Here is a 12203-nt window from a genome sequence, read left to right as displayed (position 1 = left end):
AGACTACGCACCAATCGTGCCTAAGTTAAGGTCACAAGTGACAAACCTACTCCACTCTGACCACCATCCTCAACCGTCCGATCAAGAGTCAAAAATAAACTGTAAGGTCACTTACGTAAATTCAACTAATTTTTTTCATTCCTTTCCATCCCCGTGAACTATTGCAACCTGCACTCGTCACGTGGCTTTTGTGGCCTGTTCCACAAAGGCATATCGTACGTGGAAATAGCAAAAACTTATTACTAATTAGACTTAACCTGCCCCCTCAAAGTTCCCTTACGTCACCACCAGTCACATAAAGGCTGGCCCCGCCATTAAATCTGCACCGCCCATCAAACCGGAAACAATGTCGACTAGGCTGAACATTTTGCTAATCATCTTTAAACGCGGGTGATTAAAAGGTCTATTACCGTTGATGAAGCTCACCTGTACCTTTAATATCACCAAATCCCTTTCACGAGTCAACTTAACGAAGAAAAATGAAAATTAAAAAAATCCTTTACTGTTTTTGTTGCAAACACGTACCAGCACAGACTGAAAATAGACACTCACTTTCTCTCTCTCCAAAAAGCAAGAAAAAAAGATAGGGAGAATGTGAAAATGAGGGTCTAGCGAAAGAAAGGAAAAGCAAAGCAAAGAGGAAGCAAAACGAAGCTTAAACTAAGCTAAAGATGCTGAGATTTGCTCTTTTATGGCTTCTCGTTTTCCTTTTATCTCTTTACTCATCTTCAGCTCGGCCTGGTTAGCTTCCACTACTGGATTTTTTTTTTATAATTTGTGATTTAAGTTTGTTGTTTGGATTTTTTTTGGTTGCTTGGAGATTCGGTTAGGCATATTTGAATTGTAGATTACTTGCATTTTGATTGAGCTTCTTATAAACGAGTCTTATTTTTATAATTCAGTTTACGGTTCTTTTTTAACTTTGGTGATCTAGTCGATTAGCTGGTTTTTGAATTTTGAATTTCATGTTTCGCATTTACGTTAATTAGTTGCGAGATTGAGTAAAAAGTAACGCAAATGAATGTGTTTTTTGTGGAAATTTTTAAGTTAATAGTGTCTGGATGAAAGTATGGAGGTGGTTCATCGGTTTGGATCCTATTTGGATGCGAGAAAATGTAGGAAAATGATCGAAAGCAAAACTTTAATTGTACTTTTTTTTTGGGTATATTTTGTATGACATGTGATTGGAAGTAATAAAGGAAATAAGCTACACATTAATTAAAGAAAAAAAAATGTAAGAAGAAGCAAAGGAAAAAAAAGTAGAACAACTCTTGGAAAGCCAAACAGGGGAACGGTATAAATAATTTCTGGATTGGTGGTGGATTCTGTAGGTTCGCTTGTCTGCCCCATGCTGCTGCGAGTTATTGCCGTTTACAGAATGTTAAGTTGGTAAAATGAAAGTGTATCTGCAATGGAACTTTGTCTTGTGAAATAGGGAAACAGAGAAGAGTAATGTGGAGAATTTAAGTGGACTAGCATATTATATGTGCTTTGCCTATTTGGCATCAATGAATTGTAGCTTACAGTTTACGGATAAGAGTAACTGCTTTTCATGTTTTTATCTAATAATTCCTTTTTATCTGGTTAGTTTTTGGTGCTAAACTAAGTCATGGTTTCTTACTACAGCACCTTTTACTATGCGAATAAGCTGCTTTTCATCTGCTTTTCATGTCATATTTTGTATGACATGTGACTGGAAGTAATAAAGGAATTAAGCTACACATTAATTAAAAAAAAAAAAAGAAGCAAAGGAGAAAAAAGTAGAACAACTCTTGGATAGCCAAACAGGGGAACGGTATAAATAATTTCTGGATTGGTGGTGGATTCTGTAGGTATGCTTGTCTGCCCCATGCTGCTGCGAGTCATTGCTGTTTACAGAATGTTAAGTTTGTCAAATGAAAGTGTATCTGCAATGGAACTTTGTCTTGTGAAATAAGGAAACAGAGAAGAGTTATGTGGAGAATTTAAGTGGACTAGCATATTATATGTGCTTTGCCTATTTTGCATCAATGAATTGTGGCTTACAGTTTGTGGATAAGAGAGTATCTGCTTTTCATGTTTTTATCTAATAATTCCTTCTTATCTGGATAGTTTTTGGTGCTAAACTTAGTCATGTTTTCTTACTACAGCACCTTTTGCCATGCGAATAAGCTGTGGGGCTCGTCAAAATGTCCAAACCGCACCAACCTATACACGGTGGTATAAAGATTTTGCATACACGGGGGGAATTCCAGCTAATGCAACACTTCCACGTTCCATTACTCCTCCACTAAAAACACTTCGCTATTTCCCTCTATCCGAAGGTCCAGAAAATTGCTACAGCATTAATAGAGTACCAAAGGGACACTATTCTGTGAGGATCTTCTTTGGATTAGTCACAGAGCCTGAGTTTGACAATGAACCTCTATTTGACGTATCTGTTGAAGGCACCTTAATTCATTCTTTGAAATCAGGTTGGACTGGCCATGATAACCAGGTGTTTGCTGAAGCCCTTGTGTTTCTTTTAGATGGCACAGTATCTATTTGCTTCCATAGTACTGGTCATGGAGATCCAGCAATTATTTCTATTGAAATTCTTCAAGTTGATGAGAAAGCATACTATTTTGGTCCAGAGTGGGGTAAAGGTGTAATCCTGAAAACAACTTCAAGACTGACTTGTGGCACATCAAGGCCAAGATTTGATGAAGATTATAGTGGGGATCATTGGGGTGGAGATAGATTTTGGAACCCAATCAGAACTTTTGGCCAAAATGCTGATAAACCGATATCTACTGAAAGTAGCATTAAACAAGCTTCAAATGCACCAAACTTCTATCCAGAAGCTCTTTACCAAAGTGCACTTGTTAGTACTGACAGTCAGCCAGATTTAGCTTATACAATGGATGTGGATCCCAATAAGAACTACTCGATATGGTTACACTTTGCAGAGATAGATGCTTCAGTCACTGGTGCAGGGCAAAGGGTATTCGATGTCTTGATAAATGGTGACACTATATTTCAAGACATAGATATTGTGGACATGAGTGGTGACCGCTATACTGCACTTGTGCTTAACACAACTGTTGCCCTTAGTGGGAGGACTCTGACAATTACTCTTCGTCCTCAAAAAGGCAATCATGCTATCCTTAACGCTATTGAAGTCTTTCAAGTTATAGCTGCTGAGTCCAAAACTTCAACTGAAGAAGGTAATACTTTCTTATATTACTAGTATACTTTTGCTTCTATTGCTTCAGCAGACTATTTATGCTGTTTATGATAGGACCCAATATTGGAAATTCTTTAATACTGCTGATGAGCATGGTTCTTTCTGGAAGGTGGTAGGCATTTACTAACTTGTTAATAATTCCTGATTCCAGTTAGGGCTTTACAGGCTTTAAAGAAAGCAATGGGGCTTCCTAAGCGTTTTGGCTGGAATGGGGACCCATGTGTTCCGAAGGAGCATCCATGGGGTGGAGCAGATTGTCATTTTGATAAATCTGGCAGCAAGTGGTTCATTGATGGCCTGTACTTTCTTGATTTTTTGCCTTATCTTTGAGCTTTATTATTGTTTTCTGCTGATATTATCTCATCTTTTCAGTTTGCTTCTGTTGATTTTAAGATTTGTGTTTAGGAAACTGATGTTTATGCTATGGCCTCTTCCATTGTTTTTGATATGCTAAAGCCTCCATTCATATTTAATTTCCTGTAAAACAATGAAAAAAAGAGAATTCTAACATAGATAATAACGTTACCAGTGAGCATGAAATTTTCCACTTTAAGGAAGCTGTTAACCATAAATTGCTTTCAGCTTTCTACTATCATGCAGTAGAGTTTGCATTCTTAAGTTTTAAACAATATCATTCTAGCTTGTTGGTGTCATGTTAAATAAATACTGTGAACATGTGTGCTATACTAAACACAGACACGTACATTCCAACCACCTGTGTAGACTTCTATTACCTAATTACTCAACCACTTCCTTTATTCCCATTTTCTAGTGAATGAATCTTATCCATTAAGAATACTCAGAGTTTCCTAAATGTTTTCCCATCTCTTGCATTCGTGTTTGTTAACACCCCTTCTTGTAAGATATGAGAAGAAAGTATAAGGCGAAGCTGGTTCTGTTGATCTCCTTTCCTTACTTTACTCTTTCATTTTGTTTTGCCTATCCCATTCAGCCTGAATTTCTGAACTTTATTCATTCCTGCATCATTTGTAACTCCTGAAGTTCTAAATGCTATGGATGCATGAATAACTATATTGCACCAGTAAGTTTTTGGGATGGGAACCACATTATTTTTATTTAAAGTTTGCTGGCCATGCATGGGTGCACATGAATACATATAGCAAGCATTTCCTACAATATAAATGTTTTAAATTTTTAATTGCAAACCTTATCATGTAAAGCTTATGATACAGTGTCTTCATTAGTTATATTGGTATATTATAAGTAATTGCCTTTTGATTTGTGCATGATCAGTGGTCTTGACAACCAAGGTCTAAGGGGTTTCTTGCCTAATGACATATCAAAGCTACATCACCTACAGAGCTTGTAAGTACAAATAGTTCTCCATCACTTTTATTATAGTTGCTTTTATTTGTTATGTTGGGAATGAATCATGATCTAAGGACTGGTTTCTGTTTCTGCCTTATCAGCCTGTTGTTATAGACCTTGATAATATAGTAGCATTGACATAAAATTATTTGAACTTATTTGCTTTCATAAACTGTTGCAATTGTTTTGCTTATTCTTAATTTTACAATAGATGAACCTCCTATATGCCTAACAGTTTTCTCTTGTTTTTGTTTAACTTGGCTTCTATAGAAACTTGAGTGGAAACACAATTCATGGGGCCATTCCATCCTCACTTGCAACAGTAACCAGCTTAGAAGTATTGTAAGTGTAGCATAACTTCTTGTCCTTCTTGAAGATACTTTTGATTGTATTAACTTCTATTTTACATACAAAACTCTTTGCAATAATATACTTTTTATAGTTAGGACCTGCTATGTCATTGTCATATATAGAACAACTCGTCTATTTTCTCCATGATAGATTTTGTTTAACTTGTTTGTGCCCTTTCATACACGCTAAAATAGTTGTGGGAGGCATTTTTGCAAGGACCCAAAACTTTTCTTCATTAGAACTTTTATTTCCTAAGTTATGTGGAACATAATGTATACATGCTATTGATTAGAACTTTTCTGCATGAACATTGTAGATACTTGATTTTGGCTAGTAATATTTGATACCTTTAAATTTCCCTAAAGTTGCTAAAGTGGAGGTCAAGTTAGAACAGGTAATAAGGTTGTTTCACTGAAGGTTATTTTACCAAACAGCTGCTCCTGGAACAGCTATTCACAGAATGGTTCCTTCATGGAATAGCTGTTCACAGAACAGCTATTCAAGGAACAGCTGTTCACAGAATAAATACTTCATGGAACACCACCTTCACAGATCAGCTGCTCACGGAACTTCTTCAAGGAACAACACCAACACCTTTACCGAAAGATCTTTCATTGAAGTTTCTTTACTGAGATTCTACAATATACGCTTCACCTAATTTTATTTCACCAAAAAGAAAAAGTGAAAATAATCCCAGAATATGGTAGGGTTCTTAGGTTAATTCTACTATCAGGATGTTCTGGAGAGTTTTGCTTGGTAGATCAGATATGAAGATAGTTAAAAGGTTTCCTCTTAACCTTTCCCTGAAGTATGAGTGTTTCTCCTCTTCCTTCAGAACAGAAAGTGGATTCTTATGTTCACTATTCACTATCACCAAAAGATAAAACTATTATTGGACAAAACATTCACACTTTTGTAACTGTCAAATTATATCATTATGCCTACTTAATACCCATGTTTTATAACTCCCATTCTTAATACCTATGTTTTGTAACTCTCATTTTGGAGACATATATATAGGAGCTCTTAGAATTCATTTGGGGGACTTTTGGACTTTTGGCAGATTTCTCACAACTCTGTCAAACTCTCTCTACAATTCCCTGTTCTTAAGTTCCTTTCCTCGATGTTATTCTCTCTTCTACTCAGCCCTGTTTCACCATCCACCACCACCTGCCGTTGCACTCAATATTTCAGGGACTGCTCTAGTCTTCCTCTCTAGCATCTCTCTGCACATTTCATTTTACTTGATTGCAACGCTTCGTCACCTCACCAAATAACCCCTTTACAAACATGCAATGTGGGGATTTCTAAAATCATCATATCTGATGTGTTGTAGATCAATGATGCATGCAGGAGTTATTAGTTACATTCTTCTTTCAATAGCCATCATGCTTGAAAGGACATTAAACTCTGGATGCTAGATATTAACATTCTTCCCCCAAAGGAAAATTTGAGTTTTAAGTCTAATGTCTGGGTTATGAGAACCACATGACTATTTCACTTCAGCATCTATAATTCGTCTTATTAATATGACGTCTGAATACATTGTAGGGATCTCTCTTACAATTCCCTCAATGGATCAATTCCTGAAAGCCTAGGACAGTTGACTGCATTACGCAGACTGTAAGTTTTCAACTGGTTGATTAACCTTGGAATCTGAACATATAAAGGATGAGTCTGATTTTAAGTTGTGTCATTGTGCAGGAATCTTAATGGCAACTCTTTGTCTGGAAGAGTCCCAGCTGCACTTGGAGGAAGGCTTTTGAATGGAGCTAGCTTCAAGTATGTTCTCAGAATCTCATTACTAATGGTCTGAAATGTTTCTGTATGAGGATGAACTTGCCACCTGACAATGATAAGTAAAGAAATACATATATAAGATGAAATACCAGATGCTTACTCTAGTTGCATGCAGTTTTACTGATAATGCTGGTCTCTGCGGCATACCTGGACTACCTACATGTGGACCCCACCTCTCTGCTGGTGCAAAGGTCGGTATTGGCTTTGGCGCATCTTTATCTTTCTTACTTCTAGTTATCTGTTCATTGTGTTGGTGGAAAAGGCGGCAGAATATTCTTCGAGCGCAGCAGGTTGCAGGTTAGTACCTTCAGGATAAATATAATAACAAATATAAAAAGCTTGATTTGGCTTCATAACTGTTTTGAATGTTAAAATTGTTTGGTTTTGATTACTTGGACTGATATAAACATGGGACATCCTATGGCAATTAATGCCTGCAAAGTTGCTGCTTTCTCGCAAAATATGGGATGTAAAAGCACATTGAATCAAAGTTTGCAAAGCATAGCAAAAGCACTACTGCACAAGCAACATTTATTGGATTTATTTTATGGGAAGGAATCAACTTACACTAGTGTAGAACTTTTTACACTCTTTACTAATCATTGATTTCAATAAATCCAAAGGATGAGATTAAACAATTTTTTGTTTTTTTGGCTTCTCTTTCATCCATTAGATTTATTGAAATCAATGGTTAAAAAAAGTGCAAAAAGGTGTAAAACTTTTTTTGTGTAACTAGATCCGTCCCCTATTTTGATTGCATATTTATAGTTCATTCTGCTCTGCAGCAAGAGGTGCTCCCTTTGCAAAAGCAAGGACCCATTTATCACATGATATCCAGATGTCAAGGCAACATAATCATGGCAATGCTCGGACAGCTGCTGAGAATGGACCTAGCTTGCTATCGTGATTAATTTAGTGTTCCAACTCTGCTTCATCTTTGGGTTGCCGGATTCTCCTTTGTTCAGGAACATGAATTGCAGAAACAACCTAGTTGATTTGACCCTCTCTGTTTCTTTACTTCATGATGCTGCCTAATCTCTTTCCTTTCAGAAATCTCAAAAAAAGCCTATAGAATTACTTCTAAAGGGGTCATATACCCCAATATTGACACTAAATGCAGCAAACTAAATTATCTTTGTACATTGCTTCTATTAATTTTCAATCAATTTTGGCAAAAGAAATCTTGTAACATAGTGAAGAACAAGTGCATATACAAAGTCATGTTTCCACCTATCTTCTCTGATGTGAATTCAGGGAGGAAACCGGTATCTACTGGCTCGTCCGGATCATGGCAGAAAGGAAACAGGGGGAAAGCTGATTCTCTCAGTTGTAAGCTTATGTTAGTCGTTTGAATTCATTATAATTGATTCTCACATGTTTAGATTTCTTATTTTCTGTCTTTTCTTCTTTTTTCTAGAATCTCGTGTTTAGAGTGTTAGCGAATGTGTATGTGCAACTGCTTATGTTTTTCTTCTACAAATCTATACAGGAAAGGTTATATATGATTGATTTAGAAAGGCCTGCAGCACATTGTTTAATACATACGATCTATCTTTAGTTTTTAGTTTTTGACTCCTGAGTCGAGTAATAATAATTAATCAGTAGTAACATATAGAAATAATGCTTAAAATTTTGAATTATGACACCAAATCCGTGTGGAATGACGTTATGCTTGGGTAGGATAGGAATGGGATCAAAGATGCATCTGAACTTTCTATTTAGCATGGATAATTCGGCTTTGCAGCAAAGCCATCCATTCAAAATCCCAAACTAACAGACACCCGTTAAAGAAAAAGAAATATTGAAAATCTGTACCCCTGCAGCCGCATGCATTTAATTCCAACACGTGTCATGAGACAACCCTAAAAGACAGTCAAAAAAATAAAAGAAAAAGAAAACACAATCCAAAAACCATGAAAATAACTTCACGTGACCATGTGTCAGTTACCTGCAGTCATTCACCTACATCACCCTTTCACCGTACACTTTCCCAGTTTCCACTTTACCCCTCTTTCTCGGTTTCTCCTTCCCCCACACCCCACTCCATTCAACCCAACCCAACCCACACTGGACCACTTTTGTCCTGACTACACCACCACACACCTCAAAGTCGAGTCAAACACGCCACCCCCAACCAAAAAAAAAAAAACTTACTCAGTCTCCTTCCAACCCAAACTCGGTCCTGTCTCCTGCAACTCAGACACCTCCTCATGTACTTCCACGTGGGGTCGCCTGCCGTCTCCTACCATCCTCCACTCACTACCCGACACGCCACCCCCGGCTCTTTGATTCTCTGCCATTCTCTGTTATGATAATCATCATCGTCTTATATACATTTTTTTCCTTTTTCTTTTTATTTTATTTTATTTTTTTATACTCAAAATTAAAGGCAGGCGCCCGCTGAGAAGCGCCGTACAAAACGAGTAGGGCATACGTAAGAACCGGCGCCGAGTGTAGTCACATGACAGTCTCCTCTGCTCTCACGTCTAATCAGGCGGCGGCTCTTCCTAATTTGGCCTTTTAACCTTTTTTTATTTTTATAAACTAGGCCCCACCTACTTCTTTCCTCTACGTTGTTACTGTATAAAACAATTTATAAATGAATAGCCGCCGTTGATCAGCATGAAAAGAAAACCCCTTGTATGATGAAATCAAAGGGTAGGGAAAGAGTTGTCAATTTCTTTAAATAAACAAGAACTGCTCGTGCCGTCCAGCCGACGATTACGGGTGACTGTAGTGGGTCCCCCTCTTTAACTTTTCTACTCACAGTCACAAACAAACGCATTCTTCCCTCTTCTCTTAGCAGTTTCTTCTTTAGAACTTCAGGGGCTTCTGTTTTCTCTGTCCCATAGACACAAAGCTGAAAGCTTTTGTTAATTAATCTTTGTTTCAAGCTTTGGATTTGGTTTTTTTTTTTCTTTCATGGCGTCTTCAAGAGAAGGGCACTACAGGGGAGTAAGGAAGAGGCCATGGGGAAGATACGCAGCTGAAATACGTGATCCATGGAAAAAAACAAGGGTTTGGTTGGGTACATTTGACACACCAGAAGAAGCTGCACTTGCTTACGATGGAGCTGCTAGGTCTCTCCGTGGAGCCAAAGCTAAAACCAACTTTCCTGCTCCATCTTCCGCAGCTGGTCTCTCTCTCGATCTCAATCTCCCAACTGATAACCCCCATCATCATCATCATCGTTGGCCATCAGCTTCAGCTCATCAACATCGCCGTTTAGTCCTTGGTGAGTTTCTCCCAACTGGGAGGGTTCTTAAAGAAATGAACTCTGACGCTGACTCATCATCTTCAACTAAACCCAATGTTGTCGCCGTCTCAACCGGTCCTCCGGTGACGGGGAATGGATCTACAGCATCGTTTCTCGGGATTGTTCGACGTGGCTTGCCTATAGATTTGAATGAACCCCCTCCTTTGTGGCTGTGAACAACAAGAAAAAAAAATGCTTCAAGCTTTTCACTGTGAATGAGGTTTCTCTAGGCATTTTACGGCTCTTTTTTTATTCCCTTTTAACTTAACCCTCTTTATGTTGATCACCTTTAGTCTCCCCTTTTTTCGTTAGGTATCTTTGCTACTGTTTTTCTTTTATTATCCTCTATTTTGAGAGTAGGGGGAGTAAGTAACAAGAAGAAGAATCATCAGAACATTTTATAAAGTGAAGAACCTTTGTGTACATGTATGTTTTTCTTAATTTTCTATGAAGTACTTATCAGTTTTTTTTTTCAATTATTATTTTTTATCTTTTTCATACGAGAAAAATTATCATCGGTGAAAATTTTTCCTTCGTCGATTTGCACCACATTGGGCACTTGATCGGACGGTGAGAAATTGATTCTAATCTGCTGCCTCCCAAGAACCATACAGATACAGATTTTCTGTTCTAAGACGAAGGAATATTTCGTAAACAAAAATTTTAAAAGTTGAAGTACGCGCCGGTGAGATGAGAGTGGGGATTAGTCAGTTGGACCGGGGGGAAACTGCGAAGCAAGCGTGTGGGTTTTTGCATTTCTTTTTTTAGTTTGCTAGTCCAGAGATCTGGTTCTGATAAACGTGGCAGCCTACTGCATAGACCAACTCGCCCGTTCAAGCGCGTGGATTTTTCTTTTCTTTCTCTATTTTTTACCCCTTAATTTAAATAAAAACATGTAATAAGAGAGATGGGAAGAAAATTTGGAAAATTTTGAGGACGTCGTTTTACCTTGTTAAGAAAAATGGGGGTGGCTTTGTTGTTCTGCCGGCTTTTTTTGTCACTTTCATGCTTCTTCTTCACACAAATGACTCGTCCATTTATATCTTTTGCTTGCCGCCTATTAATTATTTACACTGTCAATGTGTGATGTAAAAGTATGCTATTGGATTGGTCTCTCTTGTCTGGCTTTGCTTTCACTATAATCTCAACTCTAATTTGACATATTAAATTATTTTGTACTAAATGAACTATTTGGCTTTAGCATGTTGTGTTACACAAAAGTTGAGTCAAGTCCTAATTAAACTCGATCCTTATGATTCAATTTCAAAAGGAATCCCAAAAAAATATTCACCGTCATTTGTTCACTGTAAACAAAAAATTGTCAACAGCCCAAATCAAGCCAGTGGTTTCCTTTCTTTTTCACTAGTTTCTAGCAAACACTCCCATTCCATTTTGCATTTGACAAAAAGGGCACAACATAATTGGTTGGGGCGGCCTAGGGAAAACAGAGGGGACGACCTTTGAGCCATGAGGTTATAGGGTTGGGCAAGATTATACCAAGAGAAAAACAATGAATGGCGGCACTCTTTTTTCTAAAAAATTGACCTAACTTTTTCCAACTTTAAACCACGTTTAGTTCATTTAATAATCAACCCGAACAAAGCTCCTTTTCTTGGAATTTCTATTATGTAACATTTTGACTACGGTTTTTTCTTTTTTTTTGTTTTTCCATCACGATGAATCGTGTAACTTGCCTGCTTCAACTAGTAAACGACAATGATAATTTTTTCAGTCGTAGGGATTTCGTTGTGTTATTAAGGTTCTTTGCATATAATCAAGCCAACAATTTTTCTTCAATGCCATTTTCAAGTTGTAACACCTTGACGACTCCCTCTCCTACACATCGCCTTTTTCATACACCGGTCATTATCTATCTTCATCAAACTACAAATTAAACCAATCTTTGATTGATTTCTCACTTAATAAAAGTACAAAACATGTAAAACATTATTGAAATAGACTATTTTGAGAAGCCATTGATTCAGAAGGGATTTGAATTTTATTGTACTTGTGATACAATGTAATTGAACTTGCATTAATTGAATTTAAATATAAATTTTAATGAAATTCATTCATTATAAAATTTTTAATATTTTTTTAATTATAATTATAATAATTTTTATTGTTATTTTAATTATATTAAAATCAATCTTAATATTCATTTAAATAAATTTTTAAATGTCAACAATAAAAAAAAAACTTTAATATTGGCCTTCATGTTAGATCAGCTTTTTATAAGCCAGCAATATTAAAGGATAATTC

The 12203-nt window shown here is 36.9% G+C and overlaps 1 protein-coding gene and 1 pseudogene across 2 annotated transcripts; both read left to right on the top strand.

Annotated features, from left to right (window-relative positions):
• The first annotated feature begins 468 nt into the window (after positions 1-468).
• On the top strand, positions 469-8187 carry LOC111275031 (receptor-like protein 4). The gene is made up of 9 exons (XM_022860106.2): positions 469-741; positions 2130-3185; positions 3357-3504; positions 4460-4531; positions 4805-4876; positions 6437-6508; positions 6590-6667; positions 6801-6982; positions 7471-8187. Exons 1-9 carry the CDS (start codon positions 672-674, stop codon positions 7590-7592), a joined length of 1872 nt encoding a protein of 623 aa, XP_022715841.1. The 5' UTR covers positions 469-671; the 3' UTR covers positions 7593-8187.
• A 584-nt stretch (positions 8188-8771) lies between these two features.
• LOC111318731 (ethylene-responsive transcription factor 12 pseudogene) lies at positions 8772-10413 on the top strand (annotated as a pseudogene). The gene has a single exon (XR_016334122.1). The product of XR_016334122.1 is annotated as an ethylene-responsive transcription factor 12 pseudogene (transcript).
• Positions 10414-12203: the final 1790 nt, after the last annotated feature.

The sequence above is a fragment of the Durio zibethinus genome, chromosome 26 (genome assembly GCF_047325235.1).
Source record: "Durio zibethinus cultivar Kanyao isolate XHJ-2024 chromosome 26, ASM4732523v1, whole genome shotgun sequence".
NCBI classification, from domain to species: domain Eukaryota; kingdom Viridiplantae; phylum Streptophyta; class Magnoliopsida; order Malvales; family Malvaceae; genus Durio; species Durio zibethinus.
This window is presented reverse-complemented; position numbering and strand designations above follow the sequence as displayed.